The 24,928-nt window shown below is 39.4% G+C and overlaps 3 protein-coding genes across 5 annotated transcripts in view; all 3 read left to right on the plus strand.

The window, feature by feature from the left end:
- The window catches only part of cry2 (cryptochrome circadian regulator 2), a 39,134-nt gene that overhangs the window by 9,621 nt on the left and 4,585 nt on the right, over positions 1-24,928 (plus strand). The window contains exons 7-13 of one of the 2 annotated variants that reach the window (XM_085462808.1): positions 521-646; positions 931-1,116; positions 1,239-1,390; positions 1,786-1,988; positions 3,347-3,427; positions 3,528-3,662; positions 3,770-3,873. In XM_085462808.1, the coding sequence (XP_085318934.1) occupies positions 521-646; positions 931-1,116; positions 1,239-1,390; positions 1,786-1,988; positions 3,347-3,427; positions 3,528-3,662; positions 3,770-3,804 (918 nt within the window). In that variant the 3' untranslated portion in view covers positions 3,805-3,873. Of the gene's footprint in view, positions 1-520; positions 647-930; positions 1,117-1,238; positions 1,391-1,785; positions 1,989-3,346; positions 3,428-3,527; positions 3,983-24,928 lie in introns of those variants that run through there. The other variant, XM_085462807.1, reaches the window with a different exon arrangement.
- On the plus strand, positions 9,088-15,821 carry LOC146705208 (uncharacterized). The gene is made up of 4 exons (XM_085460990.1): positions 9,088-9,523; positions 10,417-10,445; positions 10,877-15,751; positions 15,804-15,821. The coding sequence occupies exons 3-4, from the start codon at positions 11,672-11,674 to the stop codon at positions 15,819-15,821; spliced, it is 4,098 nt and encodes a 1,365-aa protein (XP_085317116.1). The 5' UTR covers positions 9,088-9,523; positions 10,417-10,445; positions 10,877-11,671.
- LOC146705209 (uncharacterized) lies at positions 15,786-22,005 on the plus strand. Of its 2 annotated transcripts, none has more exons than XM_085462806.1 (4): positions 15,786-18,763; positions 20,269-20,385; positions 20,502-20,605; positions 20,708-22,005. In XM_085462806.1, the coding sequence occupies exons 1-2, from the start codon at positions 15,827-15,829 to the stop codon at positions 20,287-20,289; spliced, it is 2,958 nt and encodes a 985-aa protein (XP_085318932.1). In that variant the 5' UTR covers positions 15,786-15,826; the 3' UTR covers positions 20,290-20,385; positions 20,502-20,605; positions 20,708-22,005. The 2 variants fall into 2 exon arrangements, 1 of the variants encoding a protein (XP_085318932.1); XR_014921307.1 differs by lacking the exon at positions 15,786-18,763 and adding an exon at positions 19,335-20,102.

Genomic DNA, 24,928 nt, shown 5'->3' on the forward strand with positions numbered 1-24,928 from the left:
GGAGCAAGAGGAAGAATCATCATGGAAGAACAGGCCCCTGCACGGTATGTACCACCGGCAGATAGGATTTCTGGATGTCAGCCACTTCCTCTATCAGTGGCTGGACAAAGCTGGATTGATAGACAGCACGGAGGCACTAATCATGGCAGCACAGGAACAAGCATTGAGCACAAGATCCATAGAGGCTGGGGTCTATCACACCAGGCAAGACCCCATGACAAAATAATAGTGGCTAACTAACCGGACATAGTGCTGATAGACAAGTAGATGTAGTGATTCCGAATGACCGCAACATCAGGAAAAAGGAAAACGAGAAGTGCCAACTGCTCAGAGAAGAGCTCAAGAAGATGTGGAGGGTGAAGGTAACAGTGGTCCCAGTGGTAGTTGGAGCACTTGGTGTGGTGACTCCCAAACTAGCTTGCACTTCAATAACCCCTCATTAATGGGGTTTTAACACAGTGTTAACTGAAGATGAATTACTTTCTCATCCCAGTTTTTCCCCTGGCTGTTTTTCCATCAGGTCCGCAAACGCTGTACTCCTCCTCTGTCCCTGTTCGGCCAGCTCTTATGGAGGGAATTCTTTTACACTGCAGCCACCAACAACCCAAACTTTGACCGTATGGATGGAAACCCCATCTGTGTCCAGGTGAACCTTTGCAGGGAGTGGATGTATAAATAAGCATTACTGTAGGTAAAAGAGTTATTAGCACCTGTCTCTAGATAAAGTGCCACAAACTGACATTTTATAATACGCCCCCCCCCCCCCCAAAAAAAAAAAAAAAAAAGATAAACAGCTGCATTATCAATTTTGGAACTAGGTGAGAGAGACTGAAAAGTTGATTTCTCAGCTTATAAGTACAGGTAACATGTTTATCAGCCTAAATATATGTCTAAACACAGTTACTTACTATGTAACATGTTTGTTTCCAGATCCCATGGGACCAGAACCCAGAAGCACTGGCCAAGTGGGCTGAGGGTCGAACTGGTTTCCCCTGGATCGACGCCATTATGACCCAGTTGAGACAAGAGGGCTGGATCCACCACCTGGCGCGGCACGCTGTGGCCTGCTTTCTCACCAGGGGAGACTTGTGGATCAGCTGGGAGAGCGGCATGAAAGTAGGACTGTCTGTTTTTTCATTCAATCTGAAACCTGTTGTCTCCCAGGTGATGAACAGGTAAATTGACCTTATAAGACACGGTAACAGTGCTCCTTGCAATCTGGTTCTGTGTTCCTGCAGGTGTTTGAGGAAATGCTGCTGGATGCAGACTGGAGTGTGAATGCTGGTAGCTGGATGTGGTTGTCCTGTAGTGCTTTCTTTCAGCAGTTCTTCCACTGCTACTGTCCTGTTGGCTTCGGAAGGAGAACTGACCCGACGGGAGACTACATCAGGTATCTCGTACCATCACATTCTGAACACATCATTACCTCTGAGGGGAGGTAGCATGTAATCAATTCTGTTTGCTTGTTAGCCTGTTTTGTGACAGTCTAGCATCCAAAGTTTTCAAGATATCATTTCCAAATTTTGTGTTATAGTATATACCAATAACAGCTCAAAACATTGTGCACATGAGGACCAAATTGCTTTCTTTTTTTGTCCCTTGACGTCAGGGGCTTTTGAGCATGTAGATAACTGATGTCGTAATGCACTCATGTGAAAAGGATTAAAAATGTCTGTAAATTCTGGAATGGATGATTAAGCTCTGCTATAGGCTGACTTAAAGTGATTTGAAGTGAAACACATGCCATATTAAAGTTCAGATTATATTCTTTTGAAATCTCTGCAGGCATTACATCCCCATTCTTAAGGACTACCCGAACCGGTATATCTATGAGCCATGGAACGCCCCTGAGTCACTACAGAAAGCAGCCAACTGTGTGGTGGGAGTGGATTACCCCAAACCCATGATCAACCATGCAGAGAGTAGTAGGCTTAACATTGAGAGGATGAAACAAGTTTACCAGCAGCTTTCCCACTACAGAGGACTCAGTAAGTCATCATACCAAAGGGCAAAGTGTGCCACTCCCTTCATGTTGAGATTGGTTTGGATTAGGGCAGTGCAATATGAGTAGAATCTCACTGGTCCTGGTATAAGAATTTGTTTCCCTGGATTACGACATATATCACATCACAGTGCATTTTCTGTACATATATTACATAGTTAATGTAATCATTACATCAAAAGCACTATTTCTGTTTTACATTTAAATAAATCAAAAATGAAATGAACTTGGGGGCTTATGTGGCGTTATCCCATAGTGATACATGCTACATGACCCTATGGAGTCACGCAATTACTTCCCTGAAGCCTCTGCCTTTCATTACTGCTCCTGTATGTTTGTCAGGAATCTAGCTTGTGTACAAACACTGACTGCAGAGTGTCCAGTCTCGGTTGAAGTGCACCATTAAGCTAATACAGGGATGTGTTGGGTGTACAGACCATTCCACTCTAAAAACTGCACAATAATGCAACACAACAAAAATCTCCGTTATGAAAACTCAAAATGGCATTATAACAGTTGCTCTCCTACTGCTATAAGAAGAATAGCACCTCAAGATTTTTTAACTGTGGGCCTAAGCCCGCTGCAGGATATTTTTTCTTGAAAATTCCATCAGTAATTCATTCTAGGAATGTGCAATTCAAATAAGAGAGAGGCTTCTGTGGATTGACTTCTATTGGACATAATTTGTTTTTGCATTCATGCACCTCACAGATGGTAACAGTAGCAGCATGACATGACAGTCTGTCTGTCGATAACCTGAACAGACTGATAAAAAACAGACACCCCAAGTCAAAATATACAGACACCCCAGGCCCGATTTAACAATCCAAGAAGGCGTCAGTTAAACAGAAGAATCTGTACTGATGCTGTTGTGTGCCTGTGACTTGCTAATAAGCCATATGCAGAGCTGAATCCGATTGAGATGCTGTGGCATGACCTTAAAAAGGTGGTTCATGCTCGAAAAACCTCTAGTGTGGCTGAATTAAAACAATTCTCTAAAGATGAGTGGACCAAAATCTCTCCACAGTGCTGTGAATGACTACCAGTTTATCACAAACGCTTGATTGCAGTTGCTGCTGTTAAGTGTGGTGCAACTAGTTATTAGGTTTAGGGGGCAATCAGTTTTTCACACAGGGCCATTTAAGTTTGGATTTTTTCCCCTTAATAATAAACACCTTTGTGCATGGAGGGAGTGTCATGTCATTATCTACCAATGACAGTGCTACCACAGTATATCTCGGCATAACAAATAATTGGGACAACATAAGAAGATTTCTCACTTTATCATTAGACAGGACATTAAATCAACATTGCACTTATAAAGTATGTATGTGTGTATGTTAGGTCTGCTAGCATCTGTACCAACAATCCAGGAAGAAGCAGAGCCACCGATGACTGATGAGTCCCAGACCAGCAGTGGCCCAGGTCGGAAGAAACAAAGAACCAAGATTCATTTTCTCCCTAAAAAGAATGTTCACAAATAAACTGTACGCAATTTTCTCATTATTGTTTTCTGTTTTCTTAGATTCTCCTCAAAGAGTTCCTGCAAACACAGAGGAAGATGTCTGCTATGAAGCTCCTGATTCTTCGACAATCTGTCCATCCTCCACATCAGCCCCACATCCAGACCAGGAGTACCAGGCTCCTTGCATCTCCTCAGGTTGCCACACTGATCCCAGTCATCCTCCTTCCCTTTCCTCAATACAGAGACACAGCCCACCGTTAAAGTCCAAACCGTGCTCCCCTTCATCTTCTTGTTCATCTCAGTCATCCTCATTGGGAACAAAGAGAAAAGGCCTTAGCCGCAAGGTGCGACGTGGCCAAAGGCAGCGAGGGCGACAATACTGCACTCTAACAGCTCGTGAGGAGGCTACAGGACAAGAGGAGACGATGGAGGAGGACATGGAGCAGGAGGAGGAAAGAATGGAGGAGGAAGAGGAGACTTGTGCAGAAACTGCAGGACAGCTAGAGTGATAAAAGGTGAAACATTTGGTGTCTGCGTTTGTATTCAATACATAGAAACAAATAATTATTTACAAAATGTGGATTTTGTTGCTAGTGACTGACATGCAAGCTCAGCAAAGTCATCAAAAGAAATGAGAACAATACTGAAAAGTTGAAGTTAAGATATCTGCTAAAAAAAATCCCGTGCTCCTGTACCATGTCACACATTCTAATATGGCATTGCAGCACCTTTAGCTTTTATGTTGTATGCTATTGCATCACTTCAATAAGCTTGTGCATTGTCACATTTCTGGAGGGGAGTCAAGAACCGGTTGTCCCATTCCTTGAAATTGTTAGTCTGCTTGTTTGTCGATCTCACATATCAATTCTAGTTGCACTTGCACTACAATCAGGTGATTTCAGTTTGTGTGTTGGAGGAGGATATTACCAGAGCAGTGAATATGGATATAACATTCAATTTTTACTGAGCACAGGGTAAGTTCAACCTGATCCAGGACAGAAACTGCTTCAGAATATCACGTTGCATAATCTACCAGACCTAATAGAAAGCAATATCCCTGTGTGCTCTGGTGAAATGGCCTGATGAGGTTCGGGCCAGTCACTCAAACACGACCTTAAGGTAGAAGGTCATTATTATATTCCATATGCCCTGTCATCGGGTTATAGTGAGCTGCCTGGAGCAGCTCCATCAGTGGGATGTGTCCCAAACTCCTGGCTTCCAACACCTTCAACACTCCTGCTCCTACGTTCATGTTGCTCTCAGTGGGTGGGGCACAGTGTCCTTAGCTGCCAGGGCAAAACAGCAAACGTGACACTACATACAATATATTGTTTAGCTTGTGTTTGGGGCCTCTGAAGCAGCAGGTCATGATGGAGATGGACCCTAGAGCCTCCTCCTCTGGGCTGGGCCTGGGACTGACTGACTGCCCGCCACTGGTTGTGGCAGTCCCACTGGCCCTATGTGTATGCGTAGTGCTCTCTCGGCTGGGGGTTCCTCTGCCAGCGTCACCACTGGGTCCAAGCCAGCTGGGCATTGGCAGTGGACCCATTCAGTGCCTGGTAGAAGTCCCTCCACGAACTGCTCCAACACAATCAAGTGAAACATGTGTAGTTATTTATTATATACACGAGTAGTCAACTGACCTCATTTTTTTGGGGCATATAATGACTTGAAGCTCAAAATAATCAAAATATTTGGTAATACAAATGCAAAACGGAAACACTTAGGCATCATCCTGAGAAGTTTTACTTACTGTACAAACATTAACATAAGGTATCAATGCGACGCACTAACTTAACTGTCAAAAACTGGCCCGTTCAGAGTGGACGTTACAGCTCCAGGGTGCTGGCATTTTGAATGCTGACGCACTGCAATAGTGCTGTCATGGAGGGAAACCTTAGATTTGATTTCAGGAGATGACCTGACCTCTCCTTTTATTTTTATCCTGGACTTTTTGTCTTTTATTACATGGATTATTTACCTAATAAATCCTAATAGTTCAGTACATGTATATTCTTTATGTATGAGCTGCTCAACTTGAGCCTGACTTTTCTTGTATTGTGTGTAAAATAACTGAGTCTCTTTCTCACAAAGAGGGTTACAGATTATTAATTGGGTGGATGCCGTAGGCATCCACACTATTGAGATCCTGTTTCTCTTTATTCTTTATCCTTTATTAGTGTGAATGCTTGAAAAGCATTCACAGTATTGTTCTTCTAATCTTTATTAGTGTGAATGCTTGAAAAGCATTCACAGTATTGTTATTCTAATCTTTATTATTATTATTATTATATTTTATTCTGTATTCCGTACGTTTTTTGTAATCCTATAACTTCAAAACCGTTCAACTTAGAAAAACCATTCAAACACCGTTAGATTCCTATTCTTTTGGACAACACTGCTTCTATTTTTCATATTTTTAACATTTATATTTTTAATTTTATTCAACTTTATTCAACAAAAATTTATAATGTATTTCAATGGGGAGACCCTTCAAATCCTCATTCAACTTACTCATTTTTAAACTCTTACTACTTCCACATACATTGACATAGAGCCACCATTCAAACTTTAAAACGAAGACAAGACATTCAACTATTCAACTTGTATTTATCTTTTCAATATCTATTATACTTTTTCTTCAGTTCCAGTTTAAGTTTCATGATGTTTTTTCAGCCGTTTCAGAGTTTATAATGGGTGTGTATGGGACGGAATGTTGGGGCTAGAGTGAGACAGCTCAACTGCTAGAGTGAGAGGAGCAAAAAAATTAATCTTAAAATCTTTTTTAAAACTGCTGCTGTGTCCACAGCGTTTGCTCTACAGGTATGATTTTACCCTCAAAACGTAGCCATGGCTGTCCTCTTTCATCCAATGTGTTTACTATTGTCCTAGGTGTTATGGTTCTTTCGTAAATGTCACCAATGCACAGCCTCCTCCCTCCAACTCTTCCATAGACTCTAATGTTAAAATGGCTCAGAAGGTTCGTTTGAAAATCAGAAGAGCATGGTGTCTTTCCACTGTCACCACGTCCATATAATAAACTCCACAGACATGAAAACTGAGAATTCGGTAGACTAGAAGCTGCTGTCGCTCACGGTGAAAGAATTTTGTCAATACGACTTGTACTTTTCATATGGGAACGATTTGTTTCGGCCTGACTTTTCTGTTCATTTTAAGCAGCAAAAGTGAGGTGCATGTCTGTGTCGTGTGTATGGAGCCATTGGGTGCAGTCACTATAGCAACCAGGCTCACACCTGCCTGCTTAACGAGCTCTCTCTCTCACTCTGCCAAGATTCATCTTAAGCACTTCTCTTTCAACTGCTGCTGTGTCCACAGTGTTACAGCCATCATTTTACCCTCAAAACGTCGCCATCGTTGTTCTCTTTCCAACATCTTGTCTTTCAAAGCTCAGACATTTAAACTTTTTAAACTGTGTGGATCAAAGTGGAGGGATCACATTTTAGTCATTCAGTGATTCAAAGAATATGACCTTTTAATATTCTTTCAGATGTTTTCTGACTCTAAATGTTCTTTTCTCATTTCTTAGGTTTTTCTAATTTACAATTAAAACATTTTCAGCTTTTTTCCAACTTCTTCTTCTGTGTAACCTTCAGCTTTTAGCAGTTCAGCACTTTTGTTTTCAGGTTAAATTCGGGTTTTTTTTTAATCTCATTCAAAATTTTTAACTTAAATTCAGTAATTATTTCATTTCAATGCATACATTCAGATTCAAGCATTCACACTGCAGTTTCTTCAGAAAATGCACTTTCTAGTTAGTGTGAATGCTTGAAAAGCATTCACAGTATTGTTCTTCTAATCTTTATTATTATATTTTATTCTGTATTCCGTACGTTTTTTGAAAGCCTACTCCTTCAAAACCGTTCAACTTAGAAAAACCATTCAAACATCGTTAGATTCCTATTATTTTGGACAACATTGCTTCTATTTTTCTCATTTTTAACATTTATATTTTTAATTTTATTCAACTTTATTCAACAAAAATTTCCCATGTATTTCAATGGGGAGACCCTTCAAATTCTCATTCAACTTACTCATTTTGAAACTCTTACTACTTCAACATACGTTCACATAGAGCCACCATTCAAACTTTAAAACGAAGACAAGACATTCAACTATTCAACTTGTATTTATCTTTTCAATATCTATTATACTTTTTCTTCAGTTCCAGTTTAAGTTTCATGATGTTTTTTCACCCGTTTCAGAGTTTATAATGGGTGTGTATGGGACGGAATGTTGGGGCTAGAGTGAGGCAGCTCAACTGCTAGAGTGAGAGGAGCAAAAAAATTAATCTTAAAATCTTTTTTAAAACTGCTGCTGTGTCCTCAGCGTTTGCTCTACAGGTATGATTTTACCCTCAAAACGTAGCCATGGCTGTCCTCTTTCATCCAATGTGTTTACTATTGTCCTAGGTGTTACGGTTCTTTCATAAATGTCACCAATGCACAGCCTCCTCCCTCCAACTCTTCCATAGACTCTAATGTTAAAATGGCTCAGAAGGTTCGTTTGAAAATCAGAAGAGCATGGTGTCTTTACACTGTCACCACGTCCATATAATAAACTCCACAGACATGAAAACTGAGAATTTGGTAGACTAGACATGGCTGTCGCTCACGGTGAAAGAATTTTGTCAGTACGACATGTACTTTTCATTTGGGAACGATTTGTTTCGGCCTGACTTTTCTGTTCATTTTAAGCAGCAAAAGTGAGGTGCATGTCTGTGTCGTGTGTATGGAGCCATTGGGTGCGGTCACTATAGCAACCAGGCTCACACCTGCCTGCTTAACGAGCTCTGCCTGCCACTCTGCCAAGATTCATCTTAAACACTTCTCTTTCAACTGCTGCTGTGTCCACAGTGTTAAAGCCATCATTTTACCCTCAAAACGTCGCCATCGTTGTTCTCTTTCCAACATCTTGTCTTTCAAAGCTCAGACATGTAAACTTTTTAAACTGTGTGGGTCCAAGTGGAGGGATCACATTTTAGTCATTCAGTGATTCAAAGAATATGACCTTTTAATATTCATTCAGATGTTTTCTGACTCTAAATGTTCTTTTCTCATTTCTTAGGGTTTTCTAATTTACATTTAAAACATTTTCAGTTTTTTTCCAACTTCTTCTTCTGTGTAACCTTCAGCTTTTAGCAGTTCAGCACTGTTGTTTTCAGGTTAAATTCAGTTTTTTTTTTTTTTTTTTATCTCATTCAAAATTTTTAACTCAAAATTCAGCAATTAATTCATTTCAGTCCACATGTCTGTGTCCGTGTGTATGGAGCCCTTGGGTGCAGTCACTATAGCAACCAGGCTCACACCTGCCTGCTTAACGAGCTCTGTCTCTCACTCTGCCAAGATTAAATCAAAAATGTGTGTTACATCTAAGCAGTTGTAGTAAGATTAACTTTTTCAATAGGTACAATAAGACAGGTTTGACAGGCTTTTGCCACAGATTAACAGTATGTCAGTAGTTAATATAGGCTAACTGAATAGAGCCCTGAATTATTGCCCTGTTAAATTCAAGTTGATTGTGTATTGGTGGACTTGTCTTCTCCACACAGGTTTTTCATACCTCGGCAGTTTTAGTCAGTTGATGACTTTAACATAATCTTTTCTGACTGGATAATTAAAGCTCACAGCATCTACCTGTCTGTAGTGTATTTTCCCACATTTTAAATAATCGAATCTCATTTAATGTCTCTGTTTTTAGTCTGTATAGTTTATCTCCCCACGAATACGCTCAAAGTAGTCTTAAAATAAAATCCATAAAACAGTTCAAGATGACATACTTTTTATTTGCTAATTTAATGCCAGTTGCCCTCTTTCCTGAGTATAAGCGAATGAGTGACATAAAGAGAAAAAGTACCAATTTGTATGCTGGTGAGTCTTGTGTATTTTTTTCTCTGTCTCTCTATGACAGAGAAATATATATGCTCATTATTGATGTTCAAACTGATGCTCAAATTTCCAAGCACCACCTGAACGCCTCATCAGTCTTTAACTAATCACTGCACCAACTGCCGTCATTCCGCTTTGCTCTCTGCTGTGGTAAGTACAATACACTCAGTACAGCACGGTTTTAATTTTATGATGGTAAAAATACATGTTTGACATTTAAACTCACATATCAAGTCTTTTTAAAGTTCAACAGAGTTCAAAGAATAAAGAAAGCAAAAAAAGAATAACCTTTGCTACCATTTATATAGGTTTATGACTTTTGCTGTTAGCAGCAGTGCTAACGCTAGCTTCAATGCTAATGCTAGCTATAGTGCTAACACTAGCCTTAGCAGTTGTTAACTGACAAAAAGAATATTCTTGTGATATTCCTGTGATATTTATTGGCGGTCAGTGAGACAAAAGTAACAAATGAGATTTATTATTGCCATTGTGCCTCAGTTTTAACAGTAAGAGTACTTTATGACTTTTGCTGTTAGTAGCAGTGCTAATGCTAGCTTCGATGCTAATGCTAGCATCAATGCTAACGCTAGCTATAGTGCCAACACTAGCCTTAGCAGTTTTTAACTGACAAAAAGAATATTCCTGTGATATTCCTGTGATATTTATTGGCGGTCAGTGAGACAAAAGTAACAAATGAGCTTTATTATTGCCATTGTGCCTCAGTTTTAACAGTAAGAGTGCTAGTTCTACCAGCAGTGCTAACACTAACTGAAGTGCTAACGCTAGCAGGAATGCTAGCGTTAGCAGCGATGCTAAGGCTAGTAACAGTCTAACAGTAGCCTTATATAAGTACTTAAATAAATACTTCAGTTAATTAGTTTGAATTATAAATTGGCTGCTGTATCAGCTGGTGTGCTATATTACTCTATAATTACCCTGCTGACTATAAGTTCAGTGTATCATGTCGTGTGGGCTTTGTTTTTTGTTAGTCTGATAACACTGTACAGACAACTAACATGTTATTTCTTGTCTTACACTTTCAGGAACTTGACTCACATCTGTGCTTTGCCTGGTAGGTGTGCACATACTGTTAGAGAAGTACACCAAATTTTTAAAAAAAAGAGTCTGACTAATATAAGCTTTAAAGTGATGGGTTCAAACTTTGTGCTAGACCTTTTAAACACATTTTTATAATAAATACACATAAGTTCAGCTTAACAATTGGGCTAAAATATTTTTTTCGTACATTTTTGCACATTACATGTGATTAGTTAACAATTCACTCAATCATATTTGTATTTAAAAATATTATTGCTGAATTTAATTAAATATTTATTCTTTTAAAAAGTGCCAAATTGTGCAACTTTTTGCACATGGCAGCCGACAACAGTTTAGCTTGAATATTTGTTTTGTCCTTTTTCAGTAGTCACAATTAGTTCATACAATTACCATGTGATATAATTTTATTAAAATTATTTTTTTTTTCTTGTTTTTTGTTCACAGTGTGCAGAAGAAGAACAAGGACCAGATCTCCAGTCTTCTATCTCACATCCCAACCCCTCTATCTTCTGTCCTACTCCACCTGTTGTCTCTGCCTTCTTTCCATCTGTATTTCACCCTGTGGTTTGTGAGAAATTTTGCCAAACCAAGAATCTTATTGCGGTTTGATTTAAAGCCGTGTCTCTCCTGCTCTGTCTGTTCTCTCTGCTAAATTTTCTCTCTACCTGTTTTTCACTCTTTGGCTTGCTGCTGAAAAATGCACAAGCCAATAAAACAATAAAGAGTGCATATTTTGCCTCAACCTGAGAACAAACTGAACAAACAAAGAAAACTCTGCGGTTTGATTTAAAGCCGTGTCTCTCCTGCTCTGTCTGTTCTCTCTGCTAAATTTTCTCTCTACCTGTTTTTCACTCTTGGCTTGCTGCTGAAAAATGCCAAGCCATTAAAGCAATAAAGAGTGCATATTGCCTCTACCTGAGAACAAACTGAACAAATAAAGAAAACTCTAATTCACGGTTTGATTGTGATTTCCCAGCCGTGTTTCTCCTGCTCTGTCTGTTCTCTCTTCTAAATTTTCTCTCTAGCTGTTTTTCACTTTGTGCTTGCTGCTAAGTTGTGCCAAGCCAATAAAGAGAGTGCATATTATTCTCTCGACTGACAAACTGTCAAACAAACAAAGACATCTGTTTCTGAGAAATAAAAACTGAAATATAAAGACAAAGAAAACATCTCCTGCTCTGTGCCACTCTTATTTTATAAACATATTTTCTAAAGACTAAGAGAAACACTTGTGTAAAAATGCCAAGGAAGCAGAAAAAGTCACAAGCTGCAAAACAACGCTGGAAGAAGTTCCATGAGTTTCATGAAGTACCAACATGTGAACAAGCTGAGTGTGATTTTCCTCAGAGCTCTGCAGAAGACTTTGTGTCTGCAAAGACCAATGCTGATGGTGTCAAACAGGCAGGTCAACATGTTCCTGCACATGTACAACAGGTATCCTATGCAGATGCTGTAAAGATTGGATTGCAGCATGAATTTAATGATCATCAGGTAAACCATAGAGACCAACCTGAGGTGTCAAGTGCCCCACAGGTGGGTTATGCTGATATTGTAAAAAGAGGCCGTCACAGTGATGTGGCAGGACCATCTCATGCAGAAAGAGTGAACTTTGAAAACCAGCCCTCTGTTACACATATCTGTGCATCTCACAGCCAGGCTCATCCCAAATATGGAGACTCCAGAAACAAGCAGTGCACATGTAACTCACTCACATTTCTTGCTTTCCTTCATGAGAATGATAACATGACTACAGCTGACCTTAATCTGGTCTTGGATAAAGGTGATGTGATGTACAAAGAGGCCAAGAAAAGATTTCCTAAAAATATTCATTTGGCAACCGATGAGCTGCCAGACAAAGTTGATGCTCGCTGGTCTATGTATGATGTCGACATGACACAGCCTTCCCGGTATGGGACATTTGAAGAACCTCCAGAGGAGGCAGTAGATACCTTTCTCAGCTTAGAAGCAGGACTGAGCTGCCTGTTGTCAGATGTGCAGTATGCCTTATTGATTATGAGTGGATTGTGTATCGCAGTGTTCAGATCCACATCAGGCAAATATGGTTTCTTTGATCCACACTCCAGAACACCCAGTGGTCTTCCTCTACTACTACAGTCACGTAATCGTGGTACAGCAGTGATGCTGAAATTCACACTCCTCAGTGACATGATTAAGAGGATCCAAGATTCTTATGAAATGATGGAGATATCACCCTCTTGTAACTATGAACTGAAGCCTGTGCAGTTCTACAGTATGAGCACAGTCAACCTGAGTGATACTATCACAGACACAGTCTGCAGACCAACAGCTGCCACTGCTGTGGCATCTACTCACTCTGATACAACTGTTGATGAAGCAAACTCCTCTACTCCAAGGAGAAACACAACGACTGATCTGACTGAGAACATCTTTTGTCAAATGTCCATTTGTACGCCACCGGTGAAACAAAAAGAAGTCCACGTGACTCAGTTCACATCATATGAAGATCAGAATGAACCTCCTAATATACCAACTGAAGAACTATGCAGTGAATTAAGTTTCCTTCCATCAAGTGATGCTTTTTCATGTCAATCAAATGCTGCCATAACAAATGTTGCTGCCTGTGACCTTTCTGATATAGTTTTACAAAAAGTGAAAAAAGTTAATAAACAACAAAGGCAAAAAATGAGAAGAAGATTAATGGCATCAGAGAAACCCAGAAATCAGAGAAAAGAAAACCAAAAAAGGAAAGAACGACAAAAGTATGCTTCAAACAAAGAGTACAAAGAAAAGAAAAAGTCTTGCACAAGCGAGGCATATAAAAACAATCCTGAAGTCAGACAGAAAAAACAACAGTATATGAAAAGACGTTATTGTGAGAATGATGAATTGAGACAGAAAAAACAGAGATATATTAGAAGACGTTACTGTGAAAATGATGAATTCAGAAAGAAACAAAAACAATATGTTAAAAAACGTTTTTCTGAGAATGCTACAGTTAGAAAGAAACAACAACAATATATTAAAAGACGCTACTGTGACAATGCTGAATTTAGACAAAAACAAAAAAACTATATCACTAAAAGGTATCAAGAGAGCCCAGATTTCAGAGAGAGACAGAGATCTCGAGTGACTCAGCGTTATGCACGTGATAACGCATTCAGAGTAAGACACAGACAACTAATGAAACAACTAATGCGAGACAGGTATCAAAGTAATCTTGCCTTCAGGATTATGCACAATATGAGATGTGCAATGAAAATAAAAAGGAAATACAGATGGGTGAACAGACAAACCCAAGAGAGTGACAACAGTGTGATTAACGAGGCCATATCTGTGTTCAAATCACAAATCAAAGCTGGACCATCATACCCATGTACTGTGTGTTTCAAGGCTTCATTTCCAAACCAAGTACGACCCTGCAGAAGGTCAAATTATGTCAAAAACCCACATGTGGTTGCAACATGTTTGACAGGAAAGTTTGTTCATGTTTGTGATGAAAACTGCAGAAATGAGCAGTGCAATGTTCCCGATGAGAGAAAGAGAGAGTGGATTTGTCACACCTGCCACGATCATCTTAAAAATGGATCCATGCCAGCACTTGCTGTTGCCAATAAGTTGGATCTTGCTGATATTCCAGCTGAACTGTCTGATCTCAACATACTGGAGAGACATCTCATAGCCAAGTGCATACCATTTGCCAAGATCATTCCTCTTCCCAAAGGCAGACAAAGAGCAATTAGAGGAAATGTGGTCTGTGTCCCATCAGAGGTACAGGAAACTGTTGAAACACTACCTCGATTGAGAATTAATTCTCAGGTGATCAGAGTGAAACTGAAGAGACGCTTGTCTTACAAAGGTCATCAGCTGTTTCAGACTGTAAGCTGGTCTAAACTTGTGCAAGCACTGCATAAACTCAAGCAGATTCATCCACAGTATAAGGATGTGAGCATCAGAGATGATGCTGAGCTGTGTGATCCAACTCTTCCTGATGAAGATGATGAGGATGATGATGATGAAAACATGAATGAGGAAGATTATGATGAGGCTGATTTAATGGAAATTGACAGCTGTGAGAAAAATGCACTGAGTGAAGCACAAAATATAAATGAACAGGACATTGACATGTTACCCTGTGATGGTGAACAATCGCATGAACAGATGAGAGATGATTCAGAGCAAGCAGATGGACTGACTAATGGTGGTTTTGCACTCGAGTCCTGTTTGCAGCCCCCTGATGTGGCTGAGGAGATATTATGTTTCAGTGAAGGAATCTACTCTGTTGCTCCTGCAGAGAGAAACAATCCAATAAGTTTTTTCAAAACACCTAAACTGGAGGCCATGGCCTTCCCTGTGCAGTTTCCTACAGGTCAAAACACACTTGATGAAAGAAGGCTGATCAAAGTATCCCCCAGTGGGTATTTCAAATCAAGACTTTTCTGCATTGATGATCGTTTTGCCAAAGACACAAACTATTTGTTCTTTGCACAGTTTGTGACTGAAATACACTTGGCTACATCCAGCATGACAGTACAGTTAAGGAAGGCAAAGCCTCTGACCAGAGATGGTAGAAAAATAACCTCAGGCATGTTACAAGATAAACATGAGGTGGAGAAACTGGTGCGAAATAAAGATGCAGTGAGATTCATGCAGCCTCTGAGAGGAACCCCAGCCTATTGGGAGAAAACAACAAGAGATCTTTTTGCCATGATCAGACAGTTGGGAACTCCCACGTTCTTTTGCACATTTTCAGCTGCTGAAATGCGCTGGCCTGAAGTGATTGAGGCAATAACAAGGCAGCAAGGTGAACAAGTGAATTTTGAAGGACTCGACTGGTCAGCAAAGTGTGACATCCTGAGAAGCAATCCTGTCACAACAATGCGCATGTTTGACAAGAGAGTTGAAGCATTATTCAGAGATTTACTCTTATCTCCCGCAGAGCCACTTGGCAAAGTCATTGACTACTTTTACAGAGTTGAGTTTCAGCACAGAGGAAGCCCACACATACACTGTCTCCTGTGGGTAGAAGGTGCTCCTGTGTTTGAGGAGGATGATGAGCAAACTGTTGTTGATTTTATAAACAAATACATCACAGCTCAGCTGCCTGATCCACATAAACAACCCGAACTGTACAAAAAAGTAACAGAAGTGCAAAAACACAGTAAGAACCACACAAAGACGTGCTTTAGGAGTTTAAGCTCCGGGTGCCGTTTTGGTTTTCCCAAACCACCCTGCAATGAGACAATGATCACAAGACCCAGTGAGGATGATGCACTGGAAGTAGAAACGGCAAAGAACAAGCTCAGACCACTGAACCAGCTGCTGAATGAACCTGAAACTGCTTCTATGAGTTTAGAGCAGCTCTTGGCAAGATGCAACTTGACACATGCAGAATATGAGAGATACCTGAATAAAATGAACATGAGGAGTACGATCATACTAAAGCGTGATCCAAAAGACTCTTGGATAAATGGCTATAATCCACATCTGCTTGAAGCCTGGAACAGTAATATCGACATAAGCTTTGTTTTAGATGCTTTCGGCGCTGCAAATTATTTAATGAAATATATATCAAAAAAAGAGGGCGGGCTATCTGAGTACCTGAAAACTGTCATTGAAAACTCCAATAAGGACAGTGTAAATGAGTGCGATGAAATGAGAGCCGTCATGCAGGCATATTCAAAGAAGCGAGAGATCAGTGCACAGGAGTGTGTTGCTCGTGCATGTGGTCTTCACATGAAGCAATGTTCACGTGCTGTAATATTCATACCAACTGATGATAATCCTGTGAAAATGAGTCGTCCCCTGTCAGTTCTGGACAACACAACACCTGAGTCTTCCAATGTTTGGATGACATCTTTGAATGACAAATACAAAGCCAGACCTGAAACACCAGAGTATGAGGAGATGTGCATGGCAGACTTTGCTGCTACTTGCAGGATTGTCTATGGCCAACAGAAAAAAGGTAAAGATGTTTTGCCCCTTCTCAATGAGATGGGGTTTGTGCAAAGGCGCAAAAACAATAAGCCTGCTATCATCAGATTTCACCGCTGCTCACAAGAAAAACATCCAGAGCAATATTACGGAAGACTGCTTAAACTGTACCTTCCTCATCGTTCAGACCACGAACTGAAAACACCATCGTTGCCAACCTATCAGGCTTTCTATGGTGCTGGCTGTGTACAGCTGCCAGGTACTGACCGTCTTGAGTACGTGCAACACATTGTCAAAAGAAACAGAGAAAAATATGAGAAAAACAGTGAGGAGATCGAGAGCGCTGTTGAGGAATATGAGCAGAACAGAGGTGTGACTGACGAATGGTGTAATCTGGCACCTGAATCAGATCTCGTAAGGTTGCCACTTGTTGAACAAGAAAGAGAGCGAGACAATGAAAATGAACAGGAAGATGTGCCCGACTACAGCCGTCAGGCTGATGCTTCAACAGAAGTCAGAGCCATCAGGGAACCCCCTGCTATTGATCCCACATTGTTACGTCAGATGTTTCAGAATCTGAACAAGAAGCAAGCCTGCATATTTTATGCAGTTAGAGACTGGTGCATTAAAAGAGTCTGTGCTCTAAATCCAGAGCAGTTTTTCTTTTATATTAATGGTGGTGCTGGAACAGGAAAATCACATCTTATCAAATGCATCTACTCAGAAGCATCTAAGATACTGAGCAAAGTGCCCAGATATGCAGACGACGTTGACATATCAAAACCCACTGTCCTGTTAACTGCTTTCACTGGGACTGCAGCTTTTAACATTTCTGGAACAACACTGCATTCTCTTCTCAAGCTGCCTAGAAGCTTAAAACCTCCCATTCAGGGACTTGGCAATCAGCTGGATGAAGTCAGATCAGAACTTTTGAATGCTGAAATAATCGTCATTGACGAAGTGTCTATGGTGTCAAGACATCTGTTTGCATATGTAGATGCAAGACTCAAACAGATCAAAGGGACTCGGAGACCCTTTGGAGGCATGTCAGTCATTGCTGTCGGAGACTTCTATCAGCTACCCCCAGTGCGACAGTCTAAACCTCTCTGTGTGCACGACCCGTCTGAGATCGACCTGTGGCGGGAGCATTTTCAGATGATCACTCTGACTGAGATTATGCGTCAGAAAGATGATGTTGTCTTTGCAGAGATGCTGAACAGAATTCGTGTGAAAGGAAAGTTGGATGAGCTTTGCGAAGCAGATAGAAATTTGTTGTCACAGGCCATAACTGAACCAGCCCTTTGTCCAACTGATGCGTTGCACATTTTTGCAACTAATAAAGAAGTGGATGCACACAACTCTGCAACACTGGCTCTGCTCCACACTCATATCATTGACATCCATGCAGATGATTATAGAAAAGATCCTAGAACTGGCAGAATGGCACTTCAAGACAGACCATTGAAAGGAGGTAAAAACGAGTTACCAGACACACTGAAAGTTGCAGAAGGAGCTCGTGTCATGCTCACCAGAAACATTGACATACAAAATGGTTTGGTTAATGGAGCTTTTGGAATACTACTTAGAGTAGTTCACTCTGAAAACGACCAACACATCATCAAGCTTGGACTTAAAATGGATAATGAGACATCTGGAAAGAATAACCGCACACCAGCAGACGACATGGTGTACATTGAGAGAGCAGAGGAGAATCTGAAGCAGAAAGGAGTGGTACGAAGACAGTTCCCAGTGAAGCTGGCCTTTGCATGTACAATACATAAGGTACAGGGTATGACAACTACATCAGCTGTTGTCTCTCTTAAGAGCATTTTTGAGCCCGGCATGGCCTACGTAGCTGTCAGTAGAGTGACGTCTCTCAGTGGACTGTATCTTCTTGATATGGAAGAGAAAAAAATATTCACCAACCCAGAAATCACTGCAGCGCTTGAGAACATGAGACAAGCCAACCTTGATGACATGATGCCTCTTCTACACGTGAGGCAAACACTGAGCAGGTCAGAGGTTTTCACCATTGTTCATCATAATACAGAGGGACTGCCAGCTCACATTAATGACATCAAAAGTCACCATGAATTGTGTCTAGCAGATGTTTTGTGCCTAACAGAAACACACCTGCGGGGCTCTTTTGTCGCAGAGAGTCTCCACTTGGAAAATTACAATTTGTTCAAACGCAACAGACACCTGTCCTACACAAACTTTCCCCAGATGGCAAACAGAAGTGGTGGTGGAGTTGCTGTTTATGTGAAAAGTGACATTCAAGTGCATGAAAAACAGTACATCCATAATGTAACTGACCTTGAATTTCTGGCTTTAAAGGTTGAAGCACCAGTCAGTGCTCTGATTGCAGTTGTATACAGACCTCCAGACTACACTCTGAGGCCATTCCTGAAAAACCTGGTAAGCCTATTAGACTCATTGGAGATCATGGACTGTCATCCCATCATAGTTTGTGGTGATTTTAATGAGAATGTTTTATCCAGTGCAAACAAACCAATCCTGGAGCTGTTTGAGTCTAGGGGATACGCACAGGTCATCACTGCCCCTACCACAGAGAAGAACACACTGCTTGACCTAATTTTCATTTCTCAGTCAGATCGATGTCTCCATTCTGGAGTCATGAAGACATACCATAGTTACCATGACCCAGTATACTGTGTATTGTCCTGTGATGATTCATGATCTAGATCTTTGAATACAGTAAGTAATATCTATATTTTTGAATGACTTAAGAAAGTAGAGCGATATTTAAAAGTTGACGCCCTGCATTGCAGTATAATGTTTGATGACAATTTTATTTATTACAGAAAATCTAAAATTCACTAACAGTAACCTATAAATGTCAGAAAAATCAAATATAGCAGTTTAAAATGAATAGTGTAGGCATATTCTCTCTGCAGCCAGGCTTCAACATCCTGCCAGGCTGCCCCAGTCTCACTGTGGCTGGGAGGGAGGGAGGGTGGACCAGAGGATTGCCCACACAAAACATAAATGTTCAACAGCTTCTTCATTGTTTCTGAGAGAACAATAATGACTAAAGGTTGCTTTTTAAAAAAACAAACAAACAAACAAACAAACCTAATTACAGCAATAATGACAGTTAAGCCACTTTATGTGTGCCTCTATTTTGAAATACTATTTACAAAAATATTATTATTTTGGTTTGTTATAAACTTTAAACTTTTTCAAAAGTACACAATTATATTTTTGGACAAATTTTTCTATGAAACATAAATTTTTATGAGCTTTTATCATGTTTCTGGCCAGTGCAATCATCAGGGTGGGTCTGGGTTGATAACTGCACATTTCTGGCCAGAAATGTTTCAGCAGTGTTACATATGTAGTGCATATGTTACACTTGCTTTCTGTTACCAGCTGATACCCTACATTTGTATAGACATTTGATGGTGTGAGGTTGGGGAGTTGAGTGGGAGGGGGGGGGGGGGGGAGGGTACGGTGGGAGTTGAGGGGGGGGGGGTTCCTTTCCTGTTAGGTTTCCTTTTTTTTTTCTTTTTTTTTTTTTAAGCAAGACACAGTCCTCCAGTGTCTTCTCCAATCTTCACATGTAAAATCCAACAATGTGAAGCACATAGCAGCCAGAAACTGTAATGCCACAGATCAGAGAAACTTCATCATCACCATCTTCATCGCCATACGATCAGAGCGTGAGACTTCACATCTGGAGCACAGGAGAGATTCTGTGATAAGTCTTCCTTCTAGCTTGTCCCACAAGCAGTCGGTGAGATTTACTAACAACAAAAAGGGTTAATGACATTATTTCCATGAAAACATGTATTCATTCTTTGTGAAGTGTTTAAATTGTGTTTTCACTTGACCTTAGGAGTGTTAGAGTGTATTGTAATGTCTGTACTCAGGTGTTTCCCTCTGTGATCCATCCCCTTCAGAGCCGAGACACTCAGGACTGAACAGACTGCACAGTTTCTGTGACTGAGCCTCCAAAACACCTTCTTTGAAACCACTCATGATAGAAGGGCTTCATATTTGCAGCAGCACTACTACAGGTATTCAGTTTATTACAGGATGTGTTTGTTTCTTAGGACCAGCTCTGAGTGCACACTACCTAACATATACACCTTTCTGTTTATTACAAACCAACTACTCTGGATCATACGGCCAGTTGGCAGGAATGTTGCTGCAGGAAAACATCCCTGGAGATCACCATCATTGTCAGACTGACTGTGCCTCCTCTGTGCAGTGTCAAGATCCTCCCTAAATGAGTGTGTAAGTTAACATTTTCATTATTTTATTCCCTTTGACAAGACAAGTATCACTGATATTTACATTTACAACTACATATTCCTGTTTTCTGCTCTTCTTTTAAAGTCCTCAGCTATCCTGCTTCTGTGCTGCTTGCCACACATCAAACACTGGCCGGATGACAGGGAGGATCCACTCTGAAGTCACTGGACATGATGAGGATCATATGGGACTTCATAGTTTCACAGAAACGATGTGCTCTGTGATTACAGGTTTTAAATGGACATAATGACTGCCTCTCTCTGATCAACAGGCTAAAGGATTGTTGTCATTGTTAGTGCTCTGTACAATGTATGCTTATTTAGTATTTCATCACAGAGCAAACCTTTATTTATTTAACATATTTTTATTTTGTTTTAATGTTGAATTAACTGTGGGGATTTTTTTAAGTGGGCACTCGGGATGTCATATGACCAGAAATGTGGTAACTGGAATTCAACGTTATGGAAGAAAAAATCTGCTAAGAACAAAACACACACAAAACCCCCCAAGAAAATTCAAATTCATTCCATGTAATCCAATCTAAAACATTTTAAACTGCTGAACAGCAACACAAACAGTGTTAAAAAACAGTGTTAACAGAATGATTATGATGATTTTGTACCAAAGTTTCAGGTCACATGGCACACCTAGTGTGTAGTGTGGGGTATCAGCTGGTAAGTATAGGTTTTTTTTTTCATATTTGTGTACTTAGAGTTTAGATAGATAAAGCCTTGTGTATAATAATTAGTCATAACCACAACTCAAAGTCAGGGACTAACTAATTTTGGGACTTTGTGTCTGAGCCCAGGTTAAAACAATGTGTAAAAAAGCATTTAGTGGCATGGCTGAACAATGCTGTATTGATACTTATTTATCCATGTTCACAAAAAGGACTAATGTGTTTATTTGATTATTTGCACGTGTTAAACTGTGTCACCACCTTAGGCTTTCATTTGAGTTTACTCAAAAATCTCTATACAGTTCTCTTTTACCACTGTGTGGACTCTGTTTACATTAAAACATAAAGAAGAATGAGTAATAAAAAGATGTGTAGACAGATTAAGTAGGACGATAGAAACAGCTGTTCAGCCATGTTCTAAGAAACCAACACAATTTAAAGGTTCAGGATTGTGGTTTTAAAAGTTGAATTTTCATGTATTTCATATCTTGCTTATTATTTTTTATTTAGTTATTTAATTTAGTTATTTTTATTTATTCTACTAGTCCTTTTCAGAAAGAAGCTGTAAAATATGACTTAAGATTTTTTTTTTATTTTCTATGACATACAAAACAAATTGATGTATGTAATACTATTAAACATGATATACACATGTGTATATGTCTGAAAAACATTATGCTGTATATTAAAGTTTGCATTTTCTCCAGAATTTTTGTTCATCTTTTAAGTTCATTTCAGTTAGAAGAATTTGAACTTTTAATATTCATTCAGAGATTTTCTGACTCTAAATTTTCTTTTGTCATTACTCATTTTTTTATTATTTACATTTTAAACATGTTTAGCTTTTTTCCAACTTCTTCTGTGTGAACATCAGCTTTCAAAAGTTCTGCACTTTTGTTTTCACTTTAAAAATTCTGTATTTTCCAGCTCATTCAGAATTTTTAACTTAACATTCAGCAATTAATTCATTTCAGTGCATACATTCAGATTCAAGCATTCACACTGCAGTTTCTTCAGAAAATGCACTTTCTAGTTATTATATTTTATTTTTCCGTACGTTTTTTGAAAGCCTACTCCTTCAAAACCGTTCAACTTAGAAAAACCATTCAAACATCGTTAGATTCCTATTCTTTTGGACATGATTGCTTGTATTTTTCTCATTTTTAACATTTATATTTTTAATTTTATTCAACTTTATTCAACAAAAATTTCCCATGTATTTCAATGGGGAGACCCTTCAAATTCTCATTCAATTTACTCATTTTTAAACTCTTACTACTTCCACATACATTGACATAGAGCCACCATTCAAACTTTAAAACGAAGACAAGACATTCAACTATTCAACTTGTATTTATCTTTTCAATATCTATTATACTTTTTCTTCAGTTCCAGTTTAAGTTTCATGATGTTTTTTCACCCGTTTCAGAGTTTATAATGGGTGTGTATGGGACGGAATGTTGGGGCTAGAGTGAGGCAGCTCAACTGCTAGAGTGAGAGGAGCAAAAAAATTAATCTTAAAATATTTTTTAAAACTGCTGCTGTGTCCGCAGCGTTTGCTCTACAGGTATGATTTTACCCTCAAAACGTAGCCATGGCTGTCCTCTTTCATCCAATGTGTTTACTATTGTCCTAGGTGTTACGGTTCTCTCATAAATGTCACCAATGCACAGCCTCCTCCTTCCAACTCTTCCATAGACTCTAATGTTAAAATGGCTCAGAAGGTTCGTTTGAAAATCAGAAGAGCATGGTGTCTTTCCACTGTCACCACGTCCATATAATAAACTCCACAGACATGAAAACTGAGAATTAGGTAGACTAGACATTGCTGTCGCTCACAGTGAAAGAATTTTGTCAATACGACTTTTACTTTTCATTTGGGAACGATTTGTTTCGGCCTGACTTTTCTGTTCATTTTAAGCAGCAAAAGTGAGGCGCATGTCTGTGTACGTGTGTATGGAGCCATTGGGTGCGGTCACTATAGCAACCAGGCTCACACCTGCCTGCTTAACGAGCTCTGCCTGCCACTGTACCAAGATTCATCTTAAGCACTTCTCTTTCAACTGCTGCTGTGTCCACAGTGTTACAGCCATCATTTTACCCTCAAATTGTCGCCATTATTGTTCTCTTTCCAACACCGTATCTTTCAAAGCTCAGGCATTTAAACTTTTTAAACTGTGTGGATCAAAGTGGAGGGATCACATTTGAGTCATTCAGTGATTCAAAGAATATGACCTTTTAATATTCATTCAGATGTTTTCTGACTCTAAATGTTCTTTTCTCATTTCTTAGGGTTTTCTAATTTACATTTAAAACATTTTCAGTTTTTTTCCAACTCCTTCTTCTGTGTAACTTTCAGCTTTTAGCAGTTCAGCACCTTTGTTTTCAGGTTAAATTCGGGTTTTTTTTTGGTTTTTTTTAATCTCATTCAATATTTTTAACTCAAAATTCAGCAATTAATTCATTTCAGTGCATACATTCAGATTCAAGCATTCACACTGCAGTTTCTTCAGAAAATGCACTTTCTAGTTATTCTAGTTGCTCCGTTTCTTTGCCGCTTAACTACTCCCTCAGTTTTCAGCCGATTTTTACCATTCAAACTCTAAACTGTTCTGCTATTTCTGCTTTCGACTGCTATATCTTTTGGTACTTATTACTATTATACTTTTTAAAATATTACACTTTTTTCCTTTAATTTGTCCCATTGAAATGAATGGGAAACTTCTACAATTCTGCTAAAACTTGCTTGTCTTTGAAACTTAACTACTTCCTCATACTTTCACCTAGAAACTCCATTCAAACTTTAAAACGTTCTCAGATGATTGGGCTATTCCTGTGTGATTCAGCTTTTTCATATCTGTTACCGTTTTCATGTAATGACTCTTTAAGTTTTCAGTTACAACTTTGTGATTTTTCAGAAAATACATGTGTTGCTATGGTTGCTATGCAATTAACTCCCACTGCACACTCGTCCGTTCTGAATTTTCTCTTCATGTCTGAACAACTCCTTGCTACTCGCTCAATTTCCACTCAACTTCCACAAATTATACATCAAAACGTAGGTATTTTTGCTGGCTTTAAGACAGTGTCACTATAATTATTGTGAGAGTTACGTTTTTTTCACAATTTGCCTCGAAGTGACACATGGTCTAAAAACTCCCCATTCAAAGTCTATGGGGAGGTTGTGAAACTCAGAGCTGAAATACTGAAACTGAAGGCATTTTCAAATCGTCATATCTCCTTAACGAAGCAAAGTTAAGACATGAGGCTTGTCCCTGTATATCTTCAGACACTCCTGACACTCACAATTCAAGAATTATTTTCTCACCTATTACCGTTCTGAGATGAGTTAGACTTGTTTGAGGGGTGGAAATCTGTCCTCCTCTCATTTTTCAAATTCCGAAAATGAAGCCGTTTCTTCTCTCGTCATATCTCCGCGACGGAGATACAAAGAGCTATGTAAATCGCAGTCAAAGTACACCAAAGTCCGCTGATTCACCCAGTGCAAGAATTATGCTTCTATCCCACCTAGTTTTTGAGTTACACGACGTTTTGTAACTCCAAAAAACGGCGTTTTTCGCGTCTCACCGCGATCTAATTCTGACTCCTCATCACCCTTTTTTTCA

The sequence above is a fragment of the Copadichromis virginalis genome, linkage group LG7 (assembly GCF_057382275.1).
Source record: "Copadichromis virginalis isolate Kocher_CV1m ecotype Utaka linkage group LG7, C_Virginalis_male_GT1.1, whole genome shotgun sequence".
In the NCBI taxonomy this organism is placed as follows: Eukaryota; Metazoa; Chordata; class Actinopteri; order Cichliformes; family Cichlidae; genus Copadichromis; species Copadichromis virginalis.